At 54.8% G+C, this 23,483-nt stretch overlaps 2 protein-coding genes across 2 annotated transcripts; both read right to left on the bottom strand.

Moving 5' to 3' along the window:
* Positions 1-3,693: 3,693 nt before the first annotated feature.
* On the bottom strand, positions 3,694-4,729 carry LOC308186821 (uncharacterized protein). The gene is made up of 2 exons (XM_080608992.1): positions 4,542-4,729; positions 3,694-4,339 (listed from the first exon to the last, which is right to left on the bottom strand). The coding sequence occupies exons 1-2, from the start codon at positions 4,612-4,614 to the stop codon at positions 3,870-3,872; spliced, it is 543 nt and encodes a 180-aa protein (XP_080465118.1). The 5' UTR covers positions 4,615-4,729; the 3' UTR covers positions 3,694-3,869.
* Positions 4,730-13,197: 8,468 nt separating this feature from the next.
* On the bottom strand, positions 13,198-20,285 carry LOC308186810 (uncharacterized protein; the record flags this gene model as incomplete). The annotated part of the gene is made up of 5 exons (XM_080608981.1): positions 13,198-13,890; positions 14,098-14,282; positions 14,481-14,542; positions 19,727-19,826; positions 19,933-20,285. 5 exons carry the CDS (start codon positions 20,283-20,285, stop codon positions 13,421-13,423), a joined length of 1,170 nt encoding a protein of 389 aa, XP_080465107.1. The 3' UTR covers positions 13,198-13,420.
* Positions 20,286-23,483: the final 3,198 nt, after the last annotated feature.

Below are 23,483 nucleotides of genomic sequence, written 5' to 3'. Positions count from 1 at the left end.
CCATCAGGAAAATCACACTCTCATGCCCGTCCTTGACCCGTCTGGGGACAACGTCGAAGGAGCCGAGGGCAGGAATTCGGACACCCTGCAAGCGGAAGAGAACAGAAGGGACGAAGCTTAAGGATCAGCTGCAGGTGGTCCCATCCAGGGACGGTGCTTTGGGTCCTGCTGTGCCCTTCCCGCTCTTGGGAGCCAGGCTGAGGGGATCCAGGGGCTTCCAGCGACTGGGATCAGTGGGTCCCTGGGTAGGGACTTTTGGGGTGAGTTTCCCGCTTCTGAAGAGGGGAACGAGGGGGACGTGGCTGGCAACCCACCTGGCGCAGCTGGAGGTGTTCTTGGCTATAGACGGACACTGCATCCCAGACAGATATTCGCTCTGCAAGGCAAAGAAAAGCAGGTCACGCACCGCTTCCCGTGGCTACCACCCTTCCATCACCCCAAGACCCGCAGTATGAAAAGAGCCGTCGCATCTCCGACCCCAAAAAGAGACCCCCCGCAGAGCCGGGTCCCCCCCACAGAAAGCCCCAAACGTGGGTCAGCCACGCTCCCGCGGTGCCGGGGGTGCCCGTACCTTTGGAGGTGATGTTGGGCATGAGGCACGAGCTCTGCATCCCGTCCCTTCTCCGTTTCACCCTGCTGGGCTGCTTCTTGCATGTCAAATGCTGTGCATCGATAACATCTTCTTCTGAGGTTCTTGCAGCACCCTCCAGAAGGTCTCGGGCCTCGTTTTTAACAGTTCTTCCGCCTCGTCTCCTGGTGGCTGCAGCCTGAAGATGTTGTAGGCGGATTCCTCAGGGAGGCTGGCCTCTGAGCTCGCTGCTGATAACACGCTGATCACGGGAAATGACAGCGCTGTGGGGCCTCGAGGCCGGGGGAGCTTTCTTTCCATTGTCATCAGCTTTTCTCCCTCACAGGGAGGAAATTTCCCCGCTCCTCCTCCTACTCTCCGCCTCTGGCTTAGGGTTGGGCCCTAAAATAACGATTGGTGGCCTGTATTGAAGGCTTCATTCTTCAAATGCGGCTCTGGCCTCTAAAGAGAGGGTTTGGGCCCCAAAAATGAGGCTTTTGACACTGGAAATGTAGGTTTTAGTCCCTCCAAATGGGGGTTTGTAGCCAAGAATTAGGCACCGGATCCTAAATATGAAGCTGGGAGCTGTAAAACAAGGCTTTCGTCACCGACAGTGAGGGTTTGGAGCCTGAAAATGGGGCTTTGAATGCTAAAAGTGAGTCTTTAGGCCACTAAATGAATGTTTGGGCCTAAGAATGGAGGTTTCAACCCCCAAAATGAGGCTTTGGGCCCTAAAATTGAGGATCCGGACATGAAAAATGCCGTTTGCAGCTTAGAAGGGAGGCTCTGGACTCAGTAATGCAGCTTTCAGCCATACGAATGACGCTTTGGAGCCTAAAATGGGAGGTTTTATCCGAAAAATGACAAGATCCCAAACGGAGCCTCCGGGCCCTAAAACTACGGGGCTGCGCCCCCAAAAGGAGGCATTAGGCCCCCAAAACTGGGGGTTTTAGCCCCAAAAATGAGGCATTAGGCCCGCAAAACTGGGGATTTTGGCCCGAAAATGAGACATTAGGCCCCTGAAACTGGGGATTTTAGCCCCAAAAATGAGGCATTAGGCCCCCAAAACTGGGGGATCAAGCCTCTCATGTGAGACATTAGGCCCTCAAAACTGGGGGTTTGAGCACCCAAAAAGAGGCATTAGGCCCCCAAAACTGGGGGTTTTAGCCTCAAAAATGAGGCATTAGGCCCCCAAAACTGGGGGTTTGGGCCCCAAAATGAGGCATTAGGCCCCCAAAACTGGGGGTTTTAGCACCCAAAAGGAGGCATTAGGCCCCCAAAACTGGGGGTTTTAGCCCCCAAAATGGGCATTAGGCCCCCAAAACTGGGAGTTTTAGCCTCAAAAATAAGTCATTCGGCCCCCAAAACTGGGGATTTTAGCCCCCAAAATGAGGCATTAGGCCCCCAAAACTGGGGATTTTGGCGAAAATGAGGCATTAGGCCCCCAAAACTGGGGGATCAAGCCTCTCATGTGAGACATTAGGCCCCCAAAACTGGGGGTTTCAGCACCCAAAAAGAGGCATTAGGCCCCCAAAATTGGGGGTTTAATGCCAAAAATGAGGCAACTCACCCTGCCGGGGGGGGACACGACCCATTTCTCCTCAGAAACGAGGCCAACCTGCCCCATGCTGGCCTGAGGACAGAGCCTCAGGGTGGTGGTACAGGCATGTGGGTGTCAGGGCCCCCACCGCTGCCTTGGGCCCTGCTTCCCAAGGGATGCTGCGATGCTTTCGGAGACTTCGGACCTGGCTGGAAAACAGCCTTCGCCCCCATCCTAACGAGCGAGCCTCGTCAAGAAAACTCATCAGCCTTTTGTGACTCCATCGTGTTTTCCTCCACCTCCTTCCTGAGGCCATTGTGTCAGGAAGAAAGATGGATATCTGCAAAAAAACAGAGACAAGATTACAGTTTTTTTATTTTTTTAGCCTTCTTTACCCTCACACACACATCCCATGGATGACTTCAGGTCCTGACACCGAGCTCAGGGCACCCATTTCCCTCATTTTTTCCCTCATATTTACCCCATCACCAGACCCTGGCCATCAGCAGGGTTTTGCCCCTAAACTCTGACAGGCCCACCCAAAAAAAGCCTTGCTCTTCCAAAAAACGCTTCAAAAGCAGCACCCAGCTGCAAAGAAACCCTCTCCTCTATGGCCAAAGAGCTTTTTTAGGCCTTTCAAACCCTGAAAAATGGCGCCTGCTGTTGTCTGCGTGGCAACAGAAGAGAAATTGAAGGACTGGAGTCTAGCGATGGAGGAGCCAAAGGGTTTGGGCTGGACTGAGCCAACCCCTGGCTCAAAACAGATCTCTTTCCAGAGACCCCACTGACCCCATAACTGCTTTCCTACAAGGACCGAGCCCCCGAGAATGATGCCGATGTGGATCACGCACCTCTTTTGCCACCTCTGATGACCTCCTTGCTATGCGGGGCGATCAAAGCCCGGGTTTTAGTGTGGCCAGGGCCACAAAATGGAGAACCCCAGCCTGGTTTTCGGTGCTTCGGGTCGGGCTGACGTTGGTGGTCTGGGCACGGGTGGCAGCGGGTGGGTGCTCTTGGTGCTGTGCATCGATAACATCTTCTTCTGAGGTTCTTGCAGCACCCTCCAGAAGGTCTCGGGCCTCGTTTTTAACAGTTCTTCCACCTCGTCTCCTGGTGGCTGCAGCCTGAAGATGTTGTAGGCGGATTCCTCAGGGAGGCTGGCCTCTGAGCTCGCTGCTGATAACACGCTGATCACGGGAAATGACAGCGCTGTGGGGCCTCGAGGCCGGGGGAGCTTTCTTTCCATTGTCAGCTTTTCTCCCTCACAGGGAGGAAATTTCCCCGCTCCTCCTCCTGCTCTCTGCCTCAAGGCTCCGTCTGTCTTTGCTCGTCCCGCCTTGCCTTTGGGCGCTGATTTTCTCTCCTTGCGAGGAGGCAGCCCCGGGATCACCGGCAGCCTGACAAAAGAACAAAGAAGCCACGATGGTTTTGGGGCCGCATCCTGTACCCCCATGCAGCACTTGATGCTGCAGCCCTGAAATCGGGGGGGCTCCTGGTGGCCTCATCCCCCCCGTCCGGAGCCTCCAGCCTCACCTGCAGGGAGCCTCCCCCGGCTTCTCCCTTTCACCCTGCTGGGCTGGGTGAAGAGAGGAGCCAGCAGCTGCTTTGTCTCTCCCAACTTGGCCGAGAAGAGGCAAAGCCCCTTCTTTCTTCTTCTCCTTGCTCCGGGCCTTCTGATGCTCCTGGGACGGTGTTTTATGCAGGATCTCCATTTCAAACCTGGCAAAAGAAGACATCAGCGTGACCCAGGGCACGCCACAATCACCCCTTTTCACAGGGCCATAAAGGCCCTGTCCCCAAGGACCGTTCTGGGAAATGGGCTCGCCCAGCAAAGAGGTCCAGGCCTCGATGGGAAGCAGACGTTGTCTGAATTCCTCCGTCTGCCCCATCAGATCCCACCATGTCCATTAGGTGGGGGATCTGCAATGGAGGAGCATGGAGATGGCAAATGTCCTCTGCCTGGCCAAGGCACTTGGTGGTGGAGGAGCCCAGGGCTCGGCTTGGTTGGCCACCCCAAGAGGAAGAGGTTGGCCGAGAGCTCCAACCCAAGAGGTCTTGGTGGGCCGAGGGCACCCCCACGTCCTTCAGGACGAGGGCGATGTTCTCCCCCTTCCCCAGGCAGCGAGAGATGAGGGACGTGGTGCCTCGCATGCAGTTCTCCGCTCTCTGCTGGGACATGCAGGCGTTGGCGGCCACCTCAGCCACTTTGAGGGGCTCCAGCTCCTTATGGCCTGGAAAATGACACGAGACGGATGGAGTCAGTCACCAGCAGCCCTTCCCCGCGTGTTTCCCAGGTGCTGCTCCTTGCAGTCATCAGCCAGAAAGGCTTTGCTTTGGGACCTGCTCCGTGCAGGGGACGCTTTGCTTCTGAGAAGCATCTGAGATCCAGGGAGGGGATCACCCGTGCGGCAAGGGATTCACGCACCCTCTTACCTGGCAGGTAATCCTTGTCGTCTGCGAGGTTGTGGGTGACGACGAGGTTCCTGGCCAGGCGGAATGTGGCCATCAGGAAAATCACACTCTCATGCCCGTCCTTGACCCGTCTGGGGACAACGTCGAAGGAGCCGAGGGCAGGAATTCGGACACCCTGCAAGCGGAAGAGAACAGAAGGGACGAAGCTTAAGGATCAGCTGCAGGTGGTCCCATCCAGGGACGGTGCTTTGGGTCCTGCTGTGCCCTTCCCGCTCTTGGGAGCCAGGCTGAGGGGATCCAGGGGCTTCCAGCGACTGGGATCAGTGGGTCCCTGGGTAGGGACTTTTGCGGTGAGTTTCCCGCTTCTGAAGAGGGGAACGATGGGGACTTGGCTGCCAACCCACCTGGCGCAGCTGGAGGTGTTCTTGGCTATAGACGGACACTGCATCCCAGACAGATATTCGCCCTGCAAGGCAAAGAAAAGCAGGTCACGCACCGCTTCCCGTGGCTACCACCCTTCCATCACCCCAAGACCCGCAGTATGAAAAGAGCCGTCGCATCTCCGACCCCAAAAAGAGACCCCCCGCAGAGCCGGGTCCCCCCCACAGAAAGCCCCAAACGTGGGTCAGCCACGCTCCCGCGGTGCCGGGGGTGCCCGTACCTTTGGAGGTGATGTTGGGCATGAGGCACGAGCTCTGCATCCCGTCCCTTCTCCGTTTCACCCTGCTGGGCTGCTTCTTGCATGTCAAATGCTGTGCATCGATAACATCTTCTTCTGAGGTTCTTGCAGCACCGTCCAGAAGGTCTCGGGCCTCGTTTTTAACAGTTCTTCCGCCTCGTCTCCTGGTGGCTGCAGCCTGAAGATGTTGTAGGCGGATTCCTCAGGGAGGCTGGCCTCTGAGCTCGCTGCTGATAACACGCTGATCACGGGAAACGACAGCGCTGTGGGGCCTCGAGGCCGGGGGAGCTTTCTTTCCCTTGTCATCAGCTTTTCTCCCTCACAGGGAGGAAATTTCCCCGCTCCTCCTCCTACTCTCCGCCTCTGGCTTAGGGTTGGGCCCTAAAATAACGATTGGTGGCCTGTATTGAAGGCTTCATTCTTCAAATGCGGCTCTGGCCTCTAAAGAGAGGGTTTGGGCCCCAAAAATGAGGCTTTTGACACTGGAAATGTAGGTTTTAGTCCCTCCAAATGGGGTTTTGTAGCCAAGAATTAGGCACCGGATCCTAAATATGAAGCTGGGAGCTGTAAAACAAGGCTTTCGTCACCGACAGTGAGGGTTTGGAGCCTGAAAATGGGGCTTTGAATGCTAAAAGTGAGTCTTTAGGCCACTAAATGAATGTTTGGGCCTAAGAATGGAGGTTTCAACCCCCAGAATGAGGCTTTGGGCCCTAAAATTGAGGATCCGGACATGAAAAATGCCGTTTGCAGCTTAGAAGGGAGGCTCTGGACTCAGTAATGCAGCTTTCAGCCATACGAATGACGCTTTGGAGCCTAAAATGGGAGGTTTTATCCTAAAAATGACAAGATCCCAAACGGAGCCTCCGGGCCCTAAAACTACGGGGCTGAGCCCCCAAAAGGAGGCATTAGGCCCCCAAAACTGGGGGTTTTAGCCCCAAAAATGAGGCATTAGGCCCCCAAAACTGGGGGTTTTAGCCCCGAAAATGAGGCATTAGGCCCCCAAAACTGGGGGTTTTAGCCCCAAAAATGAGGCATTAGGCCCGCAAAACTGGGGATTTTGGCCCGAAAATGAGGCATTAGGCCCCTGAAACTGGGGATTTTAGCCCCAAAAATGAGGCATTAGGCCCCCAAAACTGGGGATTTTGCCCGAAAATGAGGCATTAGGCCCCCAAAACTGGGGATTTTAGCCCCCAAAATGAGGCATTAGGCCCCCAAAACTGGGGGATCAAGCCTCTCATGTGAGACATTAGGCCCTCAAAACTGGGGGTTTGAGCACCGAAAAAGAGGCATTAGGCCCCCAAAACTGGGGGTTTTAGCCTCAAAAATGAGGCATTAGGCCCCCAAAACTGGGGGTTTGGGCCCCAAAATGAGGCATTAGGCCCCCAAAACTGGGGGTTTTAGCACCCAAAAGGAGGCATTAGGCCCCCAAAACTGGGGGTTTTAGCCCCCAAAATGGGCATTAGGCCCCCAAAACTGGGAGTTTTAGCCCCCAAAATGAGGCATTAGGCCCCCAAAACTGGGGATTTTGGCCCGAAAATGAGGCATTAGGCCCCCAAAACTGGGGATTTGGGCCCGAAATTGAGGCATTAGACCCCCAAAGCTGGGGGGTTTTAGCCCCCGAAATGGGCATTAGGCCCCCAAAACTGGGGGTTTTAGCCTCAAAAATGAGGCATTAGGCCCCCAAAACTGGGGGTTTCAGCACCCAAAAAGAGGCATTAGGCCCCCAAAACTGGGGATTTTAGCCCCCAAAATGAGGCATTAGGCCCCCAAAACTGGGGATTTTAGCCCCCAAAATGAGGCATTAGGCCCCCAAAAGTGGGGGATCAAGCCTCTCATGTGAGACATTAGGCCCTCAAAACTGGGGGTTTCAGCACCCAAAAAGAGGCATTAGGCCCCCAAAATTGGGGGTTTTAGCGCCAAAAATGAGGCAACTCACCCTGCCGGGGGGGGACACGACCCATTTCTCCTCAGAAACGAGGCCAACCTGCCCCATGCTGGCCTGAGGACAGAGCCTCAGGGTGGTGGTACAGGCATGTGGGTGTCAGGGCCCCCACCGCTGCCTTGGGCCCTGCTTCCCAAGGGATGCTGCGATGCTTTCGGAGACTTCGGACCTGGCTGGAAAACAGCCTTCGCCCCCATCCTAACGAGCGAGCCTCGTCAAGAAAACTCATCAGCCTTTTGTGACTCCATCGTGTTTTCCTCCACCTCCCTCCTGAGGCCATTGTGTCAGGAAGAAAGATGGATATCTGCAAAAAAACAGAGACAAGATTACAGTTTTTTTATTTTTTTAGCCTTCTTTACCCTCACACACACATCCCATGGATGACTTCAGGTCCTGACACCGAGCTCAGGGCACCCATTTCCCTCATTTTTTCCCTCATATTTACCCCATCACCAGACCCTGGCCATCAGCAGGGTTTTGCCCCTAAACTCTGACAGGCCCACCCAAAAAAAGCCTTGCTCTTCCAAAAAACGCTTCAAAAGCAGCACCCAGCTGCAAAGAAACCCTCTCCTCTATGGCCAAAGAGCTTTTTTAGGCCTTTCAAACCCTGAAAAATGGCGCCTGCTGTTGTCTGCGTGGCAACAGAAGAGAAATTGAAGGACTGGAGTCTAGCGATGGAGGAGCCAAAGGGTTTGGGCTGGACTGAGCCAACCCCTGGCTCAAAACAGATCTCTTTCCAGAGACCCCACTGACCCCATAACTGCTTTCCTACAAGGACCGAGCCCCCCAGAATGATGCCGATGTGGATCACGCACCTCTTTTGCCACCTCTGATGACCTCCTTGCTATGCGGGGCGATCAAAGCCCGGGTTTTAGTGTGGCCAGAGCCACAAAATGGAGAACCCCGGCCTGGTTTTCGGTGCTTCGGGTCGGGCTGACGTTGGTGGTCTGGGCACGGGTGGCAGCGGGTGGGTGCTCTTGGTGCTGTGCATCGATAACATCTTCTTCTGAGGTTCTTGCAGCACCCTCCAGAAGGTCTCGGGCCTCGTTTTTAACAGTTCTTCCGCCTCGTCTCCTGGTGGCTGCAGCCTGAAGATCTTGTAGGCGGATTCCTCAGGGAGGCTGGCCTCTGAGCTCGCTGCTGATAACACGCTGATCACGGGAAATGACAGCGCTGTGGGGCCTCGAGGCCGGGGGAGCTTTCTTTCCGTTGTCATCAGCTTTTCTCCCTCACAGGGAGGAAATTTCCCCGCTCCTCCTCCTACTCTCCGCCTCTGGCTTAGGGTTGGGCCCTAAAATAACGATTGGTGGCCTGTATTGAAGGCTTCATTCTTCAAATGCGGCTCTGGCCTCTAAAGAGAGGGTTTGGGCCCCAAAAATGAGGCTTTTGACACTGGAAATGTAGGTTTTAGTCCCTCCAAATGGGGTTTTGTAGCCAAGAATTAGGCACCGGATCCTAAATATGAAGCTGGGAGCTGTAAAACAAGGCTTTCGTCACCGACAGTGAGGGTTTGGAGCCTGAAAATGGGGCTTTGAATGCTAAAAGTGAGTCTTTAGGCCACTAAATGAATGTTTGGGCCTAAGAATGGAGGTTTCAACCCCCAAAATGAGGCTTTGGGCCCTAAAATTGAGGATCCGGACATGAAAAATGCCGTTTGCAGCTTAAAAGGGAGGCTCTGGACTCAGTAACGCAGCTTTCAGCCATACGAATGAGGCTTTGGAGCCTAAAATGGGAGGTTTTATCCTAAAAATGACAAGATCCCAAACGGAGCCTCCAGGCCCTAAAACTACGGGGCTGAGCCCCCAAAAGGAGGCATTAGGCCCCCAAAACTGGGGGTTTTAGCCCCAAAAATGAGGCATTAGGCCCCCAAAACTGGGGGTTTTAGCCCCAAAAATGAGGCATTAGGCCCCCAAAACTGGGGATTTTGGCCCGGAAATGAGGCATTAGGCCCCCAAAACTGGGGATTTTGGCCCCCAAAATGAGACATTAGGCCCCCAAAACTGGGGGTTTTAGCCCCCAAAATGAGGCATTAGGCCCCCAAAACTGGGGATTTTAGCCCCCAAAATGGGCATTAGGCCCCCAAAACTGGGGGTTTTAGCTCCAAAAATGAGGCATTAGGCCCGCAAAACTGGAGATTTTGGCGAAAATGAGGCATTAGGCCCCCAAAACTGGGGATTTTAGACCCCAAAATGAGGCATTAGGCCCCCAAAACTGGGGGTTTCAGCACCCAAAAAGAGGCATTAGGCCCCCAAAATTGGGGGTTTTAGTGCCAAAAATGAGGCAACTCACCCTGCCGGGGGGGGACACAGCCCATTTCTCCTCAGAAACGAGGCCAACCTGCCCCATGCTGGCCTGAGGACAGAGCCTCAGGGTGGTGGTACAGGCATGTGGGTGTCAGGGCCCCCACCGCTGCCTTGGGCCCTGCTTCCCAAGGGATGCTGCGATGCTTTCGGAGACTTCGGACCTGGCTGGAAAACAGCCTTCGCCCCCATCCTAACGAGCGAGCCTCGTCAAGAAAACTCATCAGCCTTTTGTGACTCCATCGTGTTTTCCTCCACCTCCTTCCTGAGGCCATTGTGTCAGGAAGAAAGATGGATATCTGCAAAAAAACAGAGACAAGATTACAGTTTTTTTATTTTTTTAGCCTTCTTTACCCTCACACACACATCCCATGGATGACTTCAGGTCCTGACACCAAGCTCAGGGCACCCATTTCCCTCATTTTTTCCCTCATATTTACCCCATCACCAGACCCTGGCCATCAGCAGGGTTTTGCCCCTAAACTCTGACAGGCCCACCCAAAAAAAGCCTTGCTCTTCCAAAAAACGCTTCAAAAGCAGCACCCAGCTGCAAAGAAACCCTCTCCTCTATGGCCAAAGAGCTTTTTTAGGCCTTTCAAACCCTGAAAAATGGCGCCTGCTGTTGTCTGCGTGGCAACAGAAGAGAAATTGAAGGACTGGAGTCTAGCGATGGAGGAGCCAAAGGGTTTGGGCTGGACTGAGCCAACCCCTGGCTCAAAACAGATCTCTTTCCAGAGACCCCACTGACCCCATAACTGCTTTCCTACAAGGACCGAGCCCCCGAGAATGATGCCGATGTGGATCACGCACCTCTTTTGCCACCTCTGATGGCCTCCTTGCTATGCGGGGCGATCAAAGCCCGGGTTTTAGTGTGGCCAGAGCCACAAAATGGAGAACCCCGGCCTGGTTTTCGGTGCTTCGGGTCGGGCTGACGTTGGTGGTCTGGGCACGGGTGGCAGCGGGTGGGTGCTCTTGGTGCTGTGCATCGATAACATCTTCTTCTGAGGTTCTTGCAGCACCGTCCAGAAGGTCTCGGGCCTCGTTTTTAACAGTTCTTCCGCCTCGTCTCCTGGTGGCTGCAGCCTGAAGATCTTGTAGGCGGATTCCTCAGGGAGGCTGGCCTCTGAGCTCGCTGCTGATAACACGCTGATCACGGGAAATGACAGCGCTGTGGGGCCTCGAGGCCGGGGGAGCTTTCTTTCCGTTGTCATCAGCTTTTCTCCCTCACAGGGAGGAAATTTCCCCGCTCCTCCTCCTACTCTCCGCCTCTGGCTTAGGGTTGGGCCCTAAAATAACGATTGGTGGCCTGTATTGAAGGCTTCATTCTTCAAATGCGGCTCTGGCCTCTAAAGAGAGGGTTTGGGCCCCAAAAATGAGGCTTTTGACACTGGAAATGTAGGTTTTAGTCCCTCCAAATGGGGGTTTGTAGCCAAGAATTAGGCACCGGATCCTAAATATGAAGCTGGGAGCTGTAAAACAAGGCTTTCGTCACCGACAGTGAGGGTTTGGAGCCTGAAAATGGGGCTTTGAATGCTAAAAGTGAGTCTTTAGGCCACTAAATGAATGTTTGGGCCTAAGAATGGAGGTTTCAACCCCCAAAATGAGGCTTTGGGCCCTAAAATTGAGGATCCGGACATGAAAAATGCCGTTTGCAGCTTAGAAGGGAGGCTCTGGACTCAGTAATGCAGCTTTCAGCCATACGAATGAGGCTTTGGAGCCTAAAATGGGAGGTTTTATCCGAAAAATGACAAGATCCCAAACGGAGCCTCCGGGCCCTAAAACTACGGGGCTGAGCCCCCAAAAGGAGGCATTAGGCCCCCAAAACTGGGGGTTTTAGCCCCAAAAATGAGGCATTAGGCCCCCAAAACTGGGGGTTTTAGCCCCGAAAATGAGGCATTAGGCCCCCAAAACTGGGGGTTTTAGCCCCAAAAATGAGGCATTAGGCCCGCAAAACTGGGGATTTTGGCCCGAAAATGAGGCATTAGGCCCCTGAAACTGGGGATTTTAGCCCCAAAAATGAGGCATTAGGCCCCCAAAACTGGGGATTTTAGCCCCCAAAATGAGGCATTAGGCCCCCAAAACTGGGGATTTTAGCCCCCAAAATGAGGCATTAGGCCCCCAAAAGTGGGGGATCAAGCCTCTCATGTGAGACATTAGGCCCTCAAAACTGGGGGTTTCAGCACCCAAAAAGAGGCATTAGGCCCCCAAAATTGGGGGTTTTAGTGCCAAAAATGAGGCAACTCACCCTGCCGGGGGGGGACACGGCCCATTTCTCCTCCGAAACGAGGCCAACCTGCCCCATGCTGGCCTGAGGACAGAGCCTCAGGGTGGTGGTACAGGCATGTGGGTGTCAGGGCCCCCACCGCTGCCTTGGGCCCTGCTTCCCAAGGGATGCTGCGATGCTTTCGGAGACTTCGGACCTGGCTGGAAAACAGCCTTCGCCCCCATCCTAACGAGCGAGCCTCGTCAAGAAAACTCATCAGCCTTTTGTGACTCCATCGTGTTTTCCTCCACCTCCCTCCTGAGGCCATTGTGTCAGGAAGAAAGATGGATATCTGCAAAAAAACAGAGACAAGATTACAGTTTTTTTATTTTTTTAGCCTTCTTTACCCTCACACACACATCCCATGGATGACTTCAGGTCCTGACACCGAGCTCAGGGCACCCATTTCCCTCATTTTTTCCCTCATATTTACCCCATCACCAGACCCTGGCCATCAGCAGGGTTTTGCCCCTAAACTCTGACAGGCCCACCCAAAAAAAGCCTTGCTCTTCCAAAAAACGCTTCAAAAGCAGCACCCAGCTGCAAAGAAACCCTCTCCTCTATGGCCAAAGAGCTTTTTTAGGCCTTTCAAACCCTGAAAAATGGCGCCTGCTGTTGTCTGCGTGGCAACAGAAGAGAAATTGAAGGACTGGAGTCTAGCGATGGAGGAGCCAAAGGGTTTGGGCTGGACTGAGCCAACCCCTGGCTCAAAACAGATCTCTTTCCAGAGACCCCACTGACCCCATAACTGCTTTCCTACAAGGACCGAGCCCCCCAGAATGATGCCGATGTGGATCACGCACCTCTTTTGCCACCTCTGATGGCCTCCTTGCTATTCCGGGCGATCAAAGCCCGGGTTTTAGTGTGGCCAGGGCCACAAAATGGAGAACCCCGGCCTGGTTTTCGGTGCTTCGGGTCGGGCTGACGTTGGTGGTCTGGGCACGGGTGGCAGCGGGTGGGTGCTCTTGGTGCTGTGCATCGATAACATCTTCTTCTGAGGTTCTTGCAGCACCCTCCAGAAGGTCTCGGGCCTCGTTTTTAACAGTTCTTCCGCCTCGTCTCCTGGTGGCTGCAGCCTGAAGATCTTGTAGGCGGATTCCTCAGGGAGGCTGGCCTCTGAGCTCGCTGCTGATAACACGCTGATCACGGGAAATGACAGCGCTGTGGGGCCTCGAGGCCGGGGGAGCTTTCTTTCCGTTGTCATCAGCTTTTCTCCCTCACAGGGAGGAAATTTCCCCGCTCCTCCTCCTGCTCTCTGCCTCAAGGCTCCGTCTGTCTTTGCTCGTCCCGCCTTGCCTTTGGGCGCTGATTTTCTCTCCTTGCGAGGAGGCAGCCCCGGGATCACCGGCAGCCTGACAAAAGAACAAAGAAGCCACGATGGTTTTGGGGCCGCATCCTGTACCCCCATGCAGCACTTGATGCTGCAGCCCTGAAATCGGGGGGGCTCCTGGTGGCCTCATCCCCCCCGTCCAGAGCCTCCAGCCTCACCTGCAGGGAGCCTCCCCCGGCTTCTCCCTTTCACCCTGCTGGGCTGGGTGAAGAGAGGAGCCAGCAGCTGCTTTGTCTCTCCCAACTTGGCCGAGAAGAGGCAAAGCCCCTTCTTTCTTCTTCTCCTTGCTCCGGGCCTTCTGATGCTCCTGGGACGGTGTTTTATGCAGGATCTCCATTTCAAACCTGGCAAAAGAAGACATCAGCGTGACCCAGGGCACGCCACAATCACCCCTTTTCACAGGGCCATAAAGGCCCTGTCCCCAAGGACCGTTCTGGGAAATGGGCTCGCCCAGCAAAGAGGTCCAGGCCTCGATGGGAAGCAGACGTTGTCTGAATTCCTCCGTCTGCCCCATCAGATCCCACCATGTCCATTAGGTGGGGGATCTGCAATGGAGGAGCATGGAGATGGCAAATGTCCTCTGCCTGGCCAAGGCACTTGGTGGTGGAGGAGCCCAGGGCTCGGCTTGGTTGGCCACCCCAAGAGGAAGAGGTTGGCCGAGAGCTCCAACCCAAGAGGTCTTGGTGGGCCGAGGGCACCCCCACGTCCTTCAGGACGAGGGCGATGTTCTCCCCCTTCCCCAGGCAGCGAGAGATGAGGGACGTGGTGCCTCGCATGCAGTTCTCCGCTCTCTGCTGGGACATGCAGGCGTTGGCGGCCACCTCAGCCACTTTGAGGGGCTCCAGCTCCTTATGGCCTGGAAAACGACACGAGACGGATGCAGTCAGTCACCAGCAGCCCTTCCCCGCGTGTTTCCCAGGTGCTGCTCCTTGCAGTCATCAGCCAGAAAGGCTTTGCTTTGGGACCTGCTCCGTGCAGGGGACGCTTTGCTTTTTTTTTGGGAAGCATCTGAAATCCAGGGAGGGGATCATCCAGGCAGCAAGGGATTAACCCGACGTCTTACCTGGCAGGTACTCCTTGTCGTCCGTGAGGTTGTGGGTGATGACAAGATTCCTGGCCAGGCGGAACGTGGGCATCAGGAAAATCACAGTCTCGTTCCCATCCTTGACCCATCTGGGGACAACGTCGAAGGAGCCGAGGGCAGGAATTCGGACACCCTGCAAGCGGAAGAGAACAGAAGGGACGAAGCTTAAGGATCAACTGGAGGTGGCCTCATCCAGGGACGGTGGTTTGGGTCCTGCTGTGCCCTTCCCGCTCTTGGGAGCCAGGCTGAGGGGATCCAGGGGCTTCCAGCGACTGGGATCAGTGGGTCCCTGGGTAGGGACTTTTAGGGTGAGTTTCCCGCTTCTGAAGAGGGGAACGAGGGGGACGTGGCTGGCAACCCACCTGGCGCAGCTGGAGGTGTTCTTGGCTATAGACGGACACTGCATCCCAGACAGATATTCGCTCTGCAAGGCAAAGAAAAGCAGGTCACGCACCGCTTCCCATGGCTACCACCCTTCCATCACCCCAAGACCCGCAGTATGAAAAGAGCCGTCGCATCTCCGACCCCAAAAAGAGACCCCCCGCAGAGCCGGGTCCCCCCCACAGAAAGCCCCAAACGTGGGTCAGCCACGCTCCCGCGGTGCCGGGGGTGCCCGTACCTTTGGAGGTGATGTTGGGCATGAGGCACGAGCTCTGCATCCCGTCCCTTCTCCGTTTCACCCTGCTGGGCTGCTTCTTGCATGTCAAATGCTGTGCATCGATAACATCTTCTTCTGAGGTTCTTGCAGCACCCTCCAGAAGGTCTCGGGCCTCGTTTTTAACAGTTCTTCCGCCTCGTCTCCTGGTGGCTGCAGCCTGAAGATCTTGTAGGCGGATTCCTCAGGGAGGCTGGCCTCTGAGCTCGCTGCTGATAACACGCTGATCACGGGAAATGACAGCGCTGTGGGGCCTCGAGGCCGGGGGATCTTTCTTTCCGTTGTCATCAGCTTTTCTCCCTCACAGGGAGGAAATTTCCCCGCTCCTCCTCCTACTCTCCGCCTCTGGCTTAGGGTTGGGCCCTAAAATAACGATTGGTGGCCTGTATTGAAGGCTTCATTCTTCAAATGCGGCTCTGGCCTCTAAAGAGAGGGTTTGGGCCCCAAAAATGAGGCTTTTGACACTGGAAATGTAGGTTTTAGTCCCTCCAAATGGGGTTTTGTAGCCAAGAATTAGGCACCGGATCCTAAATATGAAGCTGGGAGCTGTAAAACAAGGCTTTCGTCACCGACAGTGAGGGTTTGGAGCCTGAAAATGGGGCTTTGAATGCTAAAAGTGAGTCTTTAGGCCACTAAATGAATGTTTGGGCCTAAGAATGGAGGTTTCAACCCCCAAAATGAGGCTTTGGGCCCTAAAATTGAGGATCCGGACATGAAAAATGCCGTTTGCAGCTTAGAAGGGAGGCTCTGGACTCAGTAATGCAGCTTTCAGCCATAGGAATGACGCTTTGGAGCCTAAAATGGGAGGTTTTATCCGAAAAATGACAAGATCCCAAACGGAGCCTCCGGGCCCTAAAACTACGGGGCTGAGCCCCCAAAAGGAGGCATTAGGCCCCCAAAACTGGGGGTTTTAGCCCCCAAAATGAGGCATTAGGCCCCCAAAACTGGGGGTTTTAGCCCCCAAAATGAGGCATTAGGCCCCCAAAACTGGGGATTTTGGCCCGAAAATGAGACATTAGGCCCCCAAAACTGGGGGTTTCAGCACCCAAAAAGAGGCATTAGGCCCCCAAAATTGGGGGTTTTAGTGCCAAAAATGAGGCAACTCACCCTGCCGGGGGGGGACACGACCCATTTCTCCTCAGAAACGAGGCCAACCTGCCCCATGCTGGCCTGAGGACAGAGCCTCAGGGTGGTGGTACAGGCATGTGGGTGTCAGGGCCCCCACCGCTGCCTTGGGCCCTGCTTCCCAAGGGATGCTGCGATGCTTTCGGAGACTTCGGACCTGGCTGGAAAACAGCCTTCGCCCCCATCCTAACGAGCGAGCCTCGTCAAGAAAACTCATCAGCCTTTTGTGACTCCATCGTGTTTTCCTCCACCTCCTTCCTGAGGCCATTGTGTCAGGAAGAAAGATGGATATCTGCAAAAAAACAGAGACAAGATTACAGTTTTTTTATTTTTTTAGCCTTCTTTACCCTCACACACACATCCCATGGATGACTTCAGGTCCTGACACCGAGCTCAGGGCACCCATTTCCCTCATTTTTTCCCTCATATTTACCCCATCACCAGACCCTGGCCATCAGCAGGGTTTTGCCCCTAAACTCTGACAGGCCCACCCAAAAAAAGCCTTGCTCTTCCAAAAAACGCTTCAAAAGCAGCACCCAGCTGCAAAGAAACCCTCTCCTCTATGGCCAAAGAGCTTTTTTAGGCCTTTCAAACCCTGAAAAATGGCGCCTGCTGTTGTCTGCGTGGCAACAGAAGAGAAATTGAAGGACTGGAGTCTAGCGATGGAGGAGCCAAAGGGTTTGGGCTGGACTGAGCCAACCCCTGGCTCAAAACAGATCTCTTTCCAGAGACCCCACTGAGCCCATAACTGCTTTCCTACAAGGACCGAGCCCCCCAGAATGATGCCGATGTGGATCACGCACCTCTTTTGCCACCTCTGATGGCCTCCTTGCTATGCGGGGCCATCAAAGCCCGGGTTTTAGTGTGGCCAGGGCCACAAAATGGAGAACCCCGGCCTGGTTTTCGGTGCTTCGGGTCGGGCTGACGTTGGTGGTCTGGGCACGGGTGGCAGCGGGTGGGTGCTCTTGGTGCTGTGCATCGATAACATCTTCTTCTGAGGTTCTTGCAGCACCGTCCAGAAGGTCTCGGGCCTCGTTTTTAACAGTTCTTCCGCCTCGTCTCCTGGTGGCTGCAGCCTGAAGATCTTGTAGGCGGATTCCTCAGGGAGGCTGGCCTCTGAGCTCGCTGCTGATAACACGCTGATCACGGGAAATGACAGCGCTGTGGGGCCTCGAGGCCGGGGGAGCTTTCTTTCCGTTGTCATCAGCTTTTCTCCCTCACAGGGAGGAAATTTCCCCGCTCCTCCTCCTACTCTCCGCCTCTGGCTTAGGGTTGGGCCCTAAAATAACGATTGGTGGCCTGTATTGAAGGCTTCATTCTTCAAATGCGGCTCTGGCCTCTAAAGAGAGGGTTTGGGCCCCAAAAATGAGGCTTTTGACACTGGAAATGTAGGTTTTAGTCCCTCCAAATGGGGGTTTGTAGCCAAGAATTAGGCACCAGATCCTAAATATGAAGCTGGGAGCTGTAAAACAAGGCTTTCGTCACCGACAGTGAGGGTTTGGAGCCTGAAAATGGGGCTTTGAATGCTAAAAGTGAGTCTTTAGGCCACTAAATGAATGTTTGGGCCTAAGAATGGAGGTTTCAACCCCCAAAATGAGGCTTTGGGCCCTAAAATTGAGGATCCGGACATGAAAAATGCCGTTTGCAGCTTAGAAGGGAGGCTCTGGACTCAGTAACGCAGCTTTCAGCCATACGAATGAGGCTTTGGAGCCTAAAATGGGAGGTTTTATCCGAAAAATGACAAGATCCCAAACGGAGCCTCCGGGCCCTAAAACTACGGGGCTGAGCCCCCAAAAGGAGGCATTAGGCCCCCAAAACTGGGGGTTTTAGCCCCAAAAATGAGGCATTAGGCCCCCAAAACTGGGGGTTTTAGCCCCGAAAATGAGGCATTAGGCCCCCAAAACTGGGGGTTTTAGCCCCAAAAATGAGGCATTAGGCCCGCAAAACTGGGGATTTTGGCCCGAAAATGAGGCATTAGGCCCCTGAAACTGGGGATTTTAGCCCCAAAAATGAGGCATTAGGCCCCCAAAACTGGGGATTTTGCCCGAAAATGAGGCATTAGGCCCCCAAAACTGGGGATTTTAGCCCCCAAAATGAGGCATTAGGCCCCCAAAACTGGGGGATCAAGCCTCTCATGTGAGACATTAGGCCCTCAAAACTGGGGGTTTCAGCACCCAAAAAGAGGCATTAGGCCCCCAAAATTGGGGGTTTTAGTGCCAAAAATGAGGCAACTCACCCTGCCGGGGGGGGACACGGCCCATTTCTCCTCCGAAACGAGGCCAACCTGCCCCATGCTGGCCTGAGGACAGAGCCTCAGGGTGGTGGTACAGGCATGTGGGTGTCAGGGCCCCCACCGCTGCCTTGGGCCCTGCTTCCCAAGGGATGCTGCGATGCTTTCGGAGACTTCGGACCTGGCTGGAAAACAGCCTTCGCCCCCATCCTAACGAGCGAGCCTCGTCAAGAAAACTCATCAGCCTTTTGTGACTCCATCGTGTTTTCCTCCACCTCCCTCCTGAGGCCATTGTGTCAGGAAGAAAGATGGATATCTGCAAAAAAACAGAGACAAGATTACAGTTTTTTTATTTTTTTAGCCTTCTTTACCCTCACACACACATCCCATGGATGACTTCAGGTCCTGACACCGAGCTCAGGGCACCCATTTCCCTCATTTTTTCCCTCATATTTACCCCATCACCAGACCCTGGCCATCAGCAGGGTTTTGCCCCTAAACTCTGACAGGCCCACCCAAAAAAAGCCTTGCTCTTCCAAAAAACGCTTCAAAAGCAGCACCCAGCTGCAAAGAAACCCTCTCCTCTATGGCCAAAGAGCTTTTTTAGGCCTTTCAAACCCTGAAAAATGGCGCCTGCTGTTGTCTGCGTGGCAACAGAAGAGAAATTGAAGGACTGGAGTCTAGCGATGGAGGAGCCAAAGGGTTTGGGCTGGACTGAGCCAACCCCTGGCTCAAAACAGATCTCTTTCCAGAGACCCCACTGACCCCATAACTGCTTTCCTACAAGGACCGAGCCCCCCAGAATGATGCCGATGTGGATCACGCACCTCTTTTGCCACCTCTGATGGCCTCCTTGCTATTCCGGGCGATCAAAGCCCGGGTTTTAGTGTGGCCAGGGCCACAAAATGGAGAACCCCGGCCTGGTTTTCGGTGCTTCGGGTCGGGCTGACGTTGGTGGTCTGGGCACGGGTGGCAGCGGGTGGGTGCTCTTGGTGCTGTGCATCGATAACATCTTCTTCTGAGGTTCTTGCAGCACCGTCCAGAAGGTCTCGGGCCTCGTTTTTAACAGTTCTTCCGCCTCGTCTCCTGGTGGCTGCAGCCTGAAGATCTTGTAGGCGGATTCCTCAGGGAGGCTGGCCTCTGAGCTCGCTGCTGATAACACGCTGATCACGGGAAATGACAGCGCTGTGGGGCCTCGAGGCCGGGGGAGCTTTCTTTCCGTTGTCATCAGCTTTTCTCCCTCACAGGGAGGAAATTTCCCCGCTCCTCCTCCTGCTCTCTGCCTCAAGGCTCCGTCTGTCTTTGCTCGTCCCGCCTTGCCTTTGGGCGCTGATTTTCTCTCCTTGCGAGGAGGCAGCCCCGGGATCACCGGCAGCCTGACAAAAGAACAAAGAAGCCACGATGGTTTTGGGGCCGCATCCTGTACCCCCATGCAGCACTTGATGCTGCAGCCCTGAAATCGGGGGGGCTCCTGGTGGCCTCATCCCCCCCGTCCGGAGCCTCCAGCCTCACCTGCAGGGAGCCTCCCCCGGCTTCTCCCTTTCACCCTGCTGGGCTGGGTGAAGAGAGGAGCCAGCAGCTGCTTTGTCTCTCCCAACTTGGCCGAGAAGAGGCAAAGCCCCTTCTTTCTTCTTCTCCTTGCTCCGGGCCTTCTGATGCTCCTGGGACGGTGTTTTATGCAGGATCTCCATTTCAAACCTGGCAAAAGAAGACATCAGCGTGACCCAGGGCACGCCACAATCACCCCTTTTCACAGGGCCATAAAGGCCCTGTCCCCAAGGACCGTTCTGGGAAATGGGCTCACCCAGCAAAGAGGTCCAGGCCTCGATGGGAAGCAGACGTTGTCTGAATTCCTCCGTCTGCCCCATCAGATCCCACCATGTCCATTAGGTGGGGGATCTGCAATGGAGGAGCATGGAGATGGCAAATGTCCTCTGCCTGGCCAAGGCACTTGGTGGTGGAGGAGCCCAGGGCTCGGCTTGGTTGGCCACCCCAAGAGGAAGAGGTTGGCCGAGAGCTCCAACCCAAGAGGTCTTGGTGGGCCGAGGGCACCCCCACGTCCTTCAGGACGAGGGCGATGTTCTCCCCCTTCCCCAGGCAGCGAGAGATGAGGGACGTGGTGCCTCGCATGTAGTTCTCCGCTCTCTGCTGGGACATGCAGGCGTTGGCGGCCACCTCAGCCACTTTGAGGGGCTCCAGCTCCTTATGGCCTGGAAAACGACACGAGACGGATGCAGTCAGTCACCAGCAGCCCTTCCCCGCGTGTTTCCCAGGTGCTGCTCCTTGCAGTCATCAGCCAGAAAGGCTTTGCTTTGGGACCTGCTCCGTGCAGGGGACGCTTTGCTTTTTTTTTGGGAAGCATCTGAAATCCAGGGAGGGGATCATCCAGGCAGCAAGGGATTAACCCGACGTCTTACCTGGCAGGTACTCCTTGTCGTCCGTGAGGTTGTGGGTGATGACAAGATTCCTGGCCAGGCGGAACGTGGGCATCAGGAAAATCACAGTCTCGTTCCCATCCTTGACCCATCTGGGGACAACGTCGAAGGAGCCGAGGGCAGGAATTCGGACACCCTGCAAGCGGAAGAGAACAGAAGGGACGAAGCTTAAGGATCAACTGGAGGTGGCCTCATCCAGGGACGGTGGTTTGGGTCCTGCTGTGCCCTTCCCGCTCTTGGGAGCCAGGCTGAGGGGATCCAGGGGCTTCCAGCGACTGGGATCAGTGGGTCCCTGGGTAGGGACTTTTAGGGTGAGTTTCCCGCTTCTGAAGAGGGGAACGAGGGGGACGTGGCTGGCAACCCACCTGGCGCAGCTGGAGGTGTTCTTGGCTATAGACGGACACTGCATCCCAGACAGATATTCGCTCTGCAAGGCAAAGAAAAGCAGGTCACGCACCGCTTCCCGTGGCTACCACCCTTCCATCACCCCAAGACCCGCAGTATGAAAAGAGCCGTCGCATCTCCGACCCCAAAAAGAGACCCCCCGCAGAGCCGGGTCCCCCCCACAGAAAGCCCCAAACGTGGGTCAGCCACGCTCCCGCGGTGCCGGGGGTGCCCGTACCTTTGGAGGTGATGTTGGGCATGAGGCACGAGCTCTGCATCCCGTCCCTTCTCCGTTTCACCCTGCTGGGCTGCTTCTTGCATGTCAAATGCTGTGCATCGATAACATCTTCTTCTGAGGTTCTTGCAGCACCCTCCAGAAGGTCTCGGGCCTCGTTTTTAACAGTTCTTCCGCCTCGTCTCCTGGTGGCTGCAGCCTGAAGATGTTGTAGGCGGATTCCTCAGGGAGGCTGGCCTCTGAGCTCGCTGCTGATAACACGCTGATCACGGGAAATGACAGCGCTGTGGGGCCTCGAGGCCGGGGGATCTTTCTTTCCGTTGTCATCAGCTTTTCTCCCTCACAGGGAGGAAATTTCCCCGCTCCTCCTCCTACTCTCCGCCTCTGGCTTAGGGTTGGGCCCTAAAATAACGATTGGTGGCCTGTATTGAAGGCTTCATTCTTCAAATGCGGCTCTGGCCTCTAAAGAGAGGGTTTGGGCCCCAAAAATGAGGCTTTTGACACTGGAAATGTAGGTTTTAGTCCCTCCAAATGGGGTTTTGTAGCCAAGAATTAGGCACCGGATCCTAAATATGAAGCTGGGAGCTGTAAAACAAGGCTTTCGTCACCGACAGTGAGGGTTTGGAGCCTGAAAATGGGGCTTTGAATGCTAAAAGTGAGTCTTTAGGCCACTAAATGAATGTTTGGGCCTAAGAATGGAGGTTTCAACCCCCAAAATGAGGCTTTGGGCCCTAAAATTGAGGATCCGGACATGAAAAATGCCGTTTGCAGCTTAGAAGGGAGGCTCTGGACTCAGTAATGCAGCTTTCAGCCATACGAATGACGCTTTGGAGCCTAAAATGGGAGGTTTTATCCGAAAAATGACAAGATCCCAAACGGAGCCTCCGGGCCCTAAAACTACGGGGCTGAGCCCCCAAAAGGAGGCATTAGGCCCCCAAAACTGGGGGTTTTAGCCCCCAAAATGAGGCATTAGGCCCCCAAAACTGGGGGTTTTAGCCCCCAAAATGAGGCATTAGGCCCCCAAAACTGGGGATTTTGGCCTGAAAATGAGACATTAGGCCCCCAAAACTGGGGATTTTAGCCCCCAAAATGAGGCATTAGGCCCCCAAAACTGGGGGATCAAGCCTCTCATGTGAGACATTAGGCCCTCAAAACTGGGGGTTTCAGCACCCAAAAAGAGGCATTAGGCCCCCAAAATTGGGGGTTTTAGTGCCAAAAATGAGGCAACTCACCCTGCCGGGGGGGGACACGGCCCATTTCTCCTCCGAAACGAGGCCAACCTGCCCCATGCTGGCCTGAGGACAGAGCCTCAGGGTGGTGGTACAGGCATGTGGGTGTCAGGGCCCCCACCGCTGCCTTGGGCCCTGCTTCCCAAGGGATGCTGCGATGCTTTCGGAGACTTCGGACCTGGCTGGAAAACAGCCTTCGCCCCCATCCTAACGAGCGAGCCTCGTCAAGAAAACTCATCAGCCTTTTGTGACTCCATCGTGTTTTCCTCCACCTCCCTCCTGAGGCCATTGTGTCAGGAAGAAAGATGGATATCTGCAAAAAAACAGAGACAAGATTACAGTTTTTTTATTTTTTTAGCCTTCTTTACCCTCACACACACATCCCATGGATGACTTCAGGTCCTGACACCGAGCTCAGGGCACCCATTTCCCTCATTTTTTCCCTCATATTTACCCCATCACCAGACCCTGGCCATCAGCAGGGTTTTGCCCCTAAACTCTGACAGGCCCACCCAAAAAAAGCCTTGCTCTTCCAAAAAACGCTTCAAAAGCAGCACCCAGCTGCAAAGAAACCCTCTCCTCTATGGCCAAAGAGCTTTTTTAGGCCTTTCAAACCCTGAAAAATGGCGCCTGCTGTTGTCTGCGTGGCAACAGAAGAGAAATTGAAGGACTGGAGTCTAGCGATGGAGGAGCCAAAGGGTTTGGGCTGGACTGAGCCAACCCCTGGCTCAAAACAGATCTCTTTCCAGAGACCCCACTGACCCCATAACTGCTTTCCTACAAGGACCGAGCCCCCCAGAATGATGCCGATGTGGATCACGCACCTTTTTTGCCACCTCTGATGGCCTCCTTGCTATACGGGGCCATCAAAGCCCGGGTTTTAGTGTGGCCAGGGCCACAAAATGGAGAACCCCGGCCTGGTTTTCGGTGCTTCGGGTCGGGCTGACGTTGGTGGTCTGGGCACGGGTGGCAGCGGGTGGGTGCTCTTGGTGCTGTGCATCGATAACATCTTCTTCTGAGGATCTTGCAGCACCGTCCAGAAGGTCTCGGGCCTCGTTTTTAACAGTTCTTC

This window comes from Anser brachyrhynchus, assembly GCF_964034855.1.
Source record: "Anser brachyrhynchus genome assembly, contig: SCAFFOLD_261, whole genome shotgun sequence".
NCBI lineage: Eukaryota > Metazoa > Chordata > Aves > Anseriformes > Anatidae > Anser > Anser brachyrhynchus.
The sequence above is the reverse complement of the archived record's forward strand: the minus strand, read 5'-3'. Positions and strand labels throughout refer to the sequence as shown.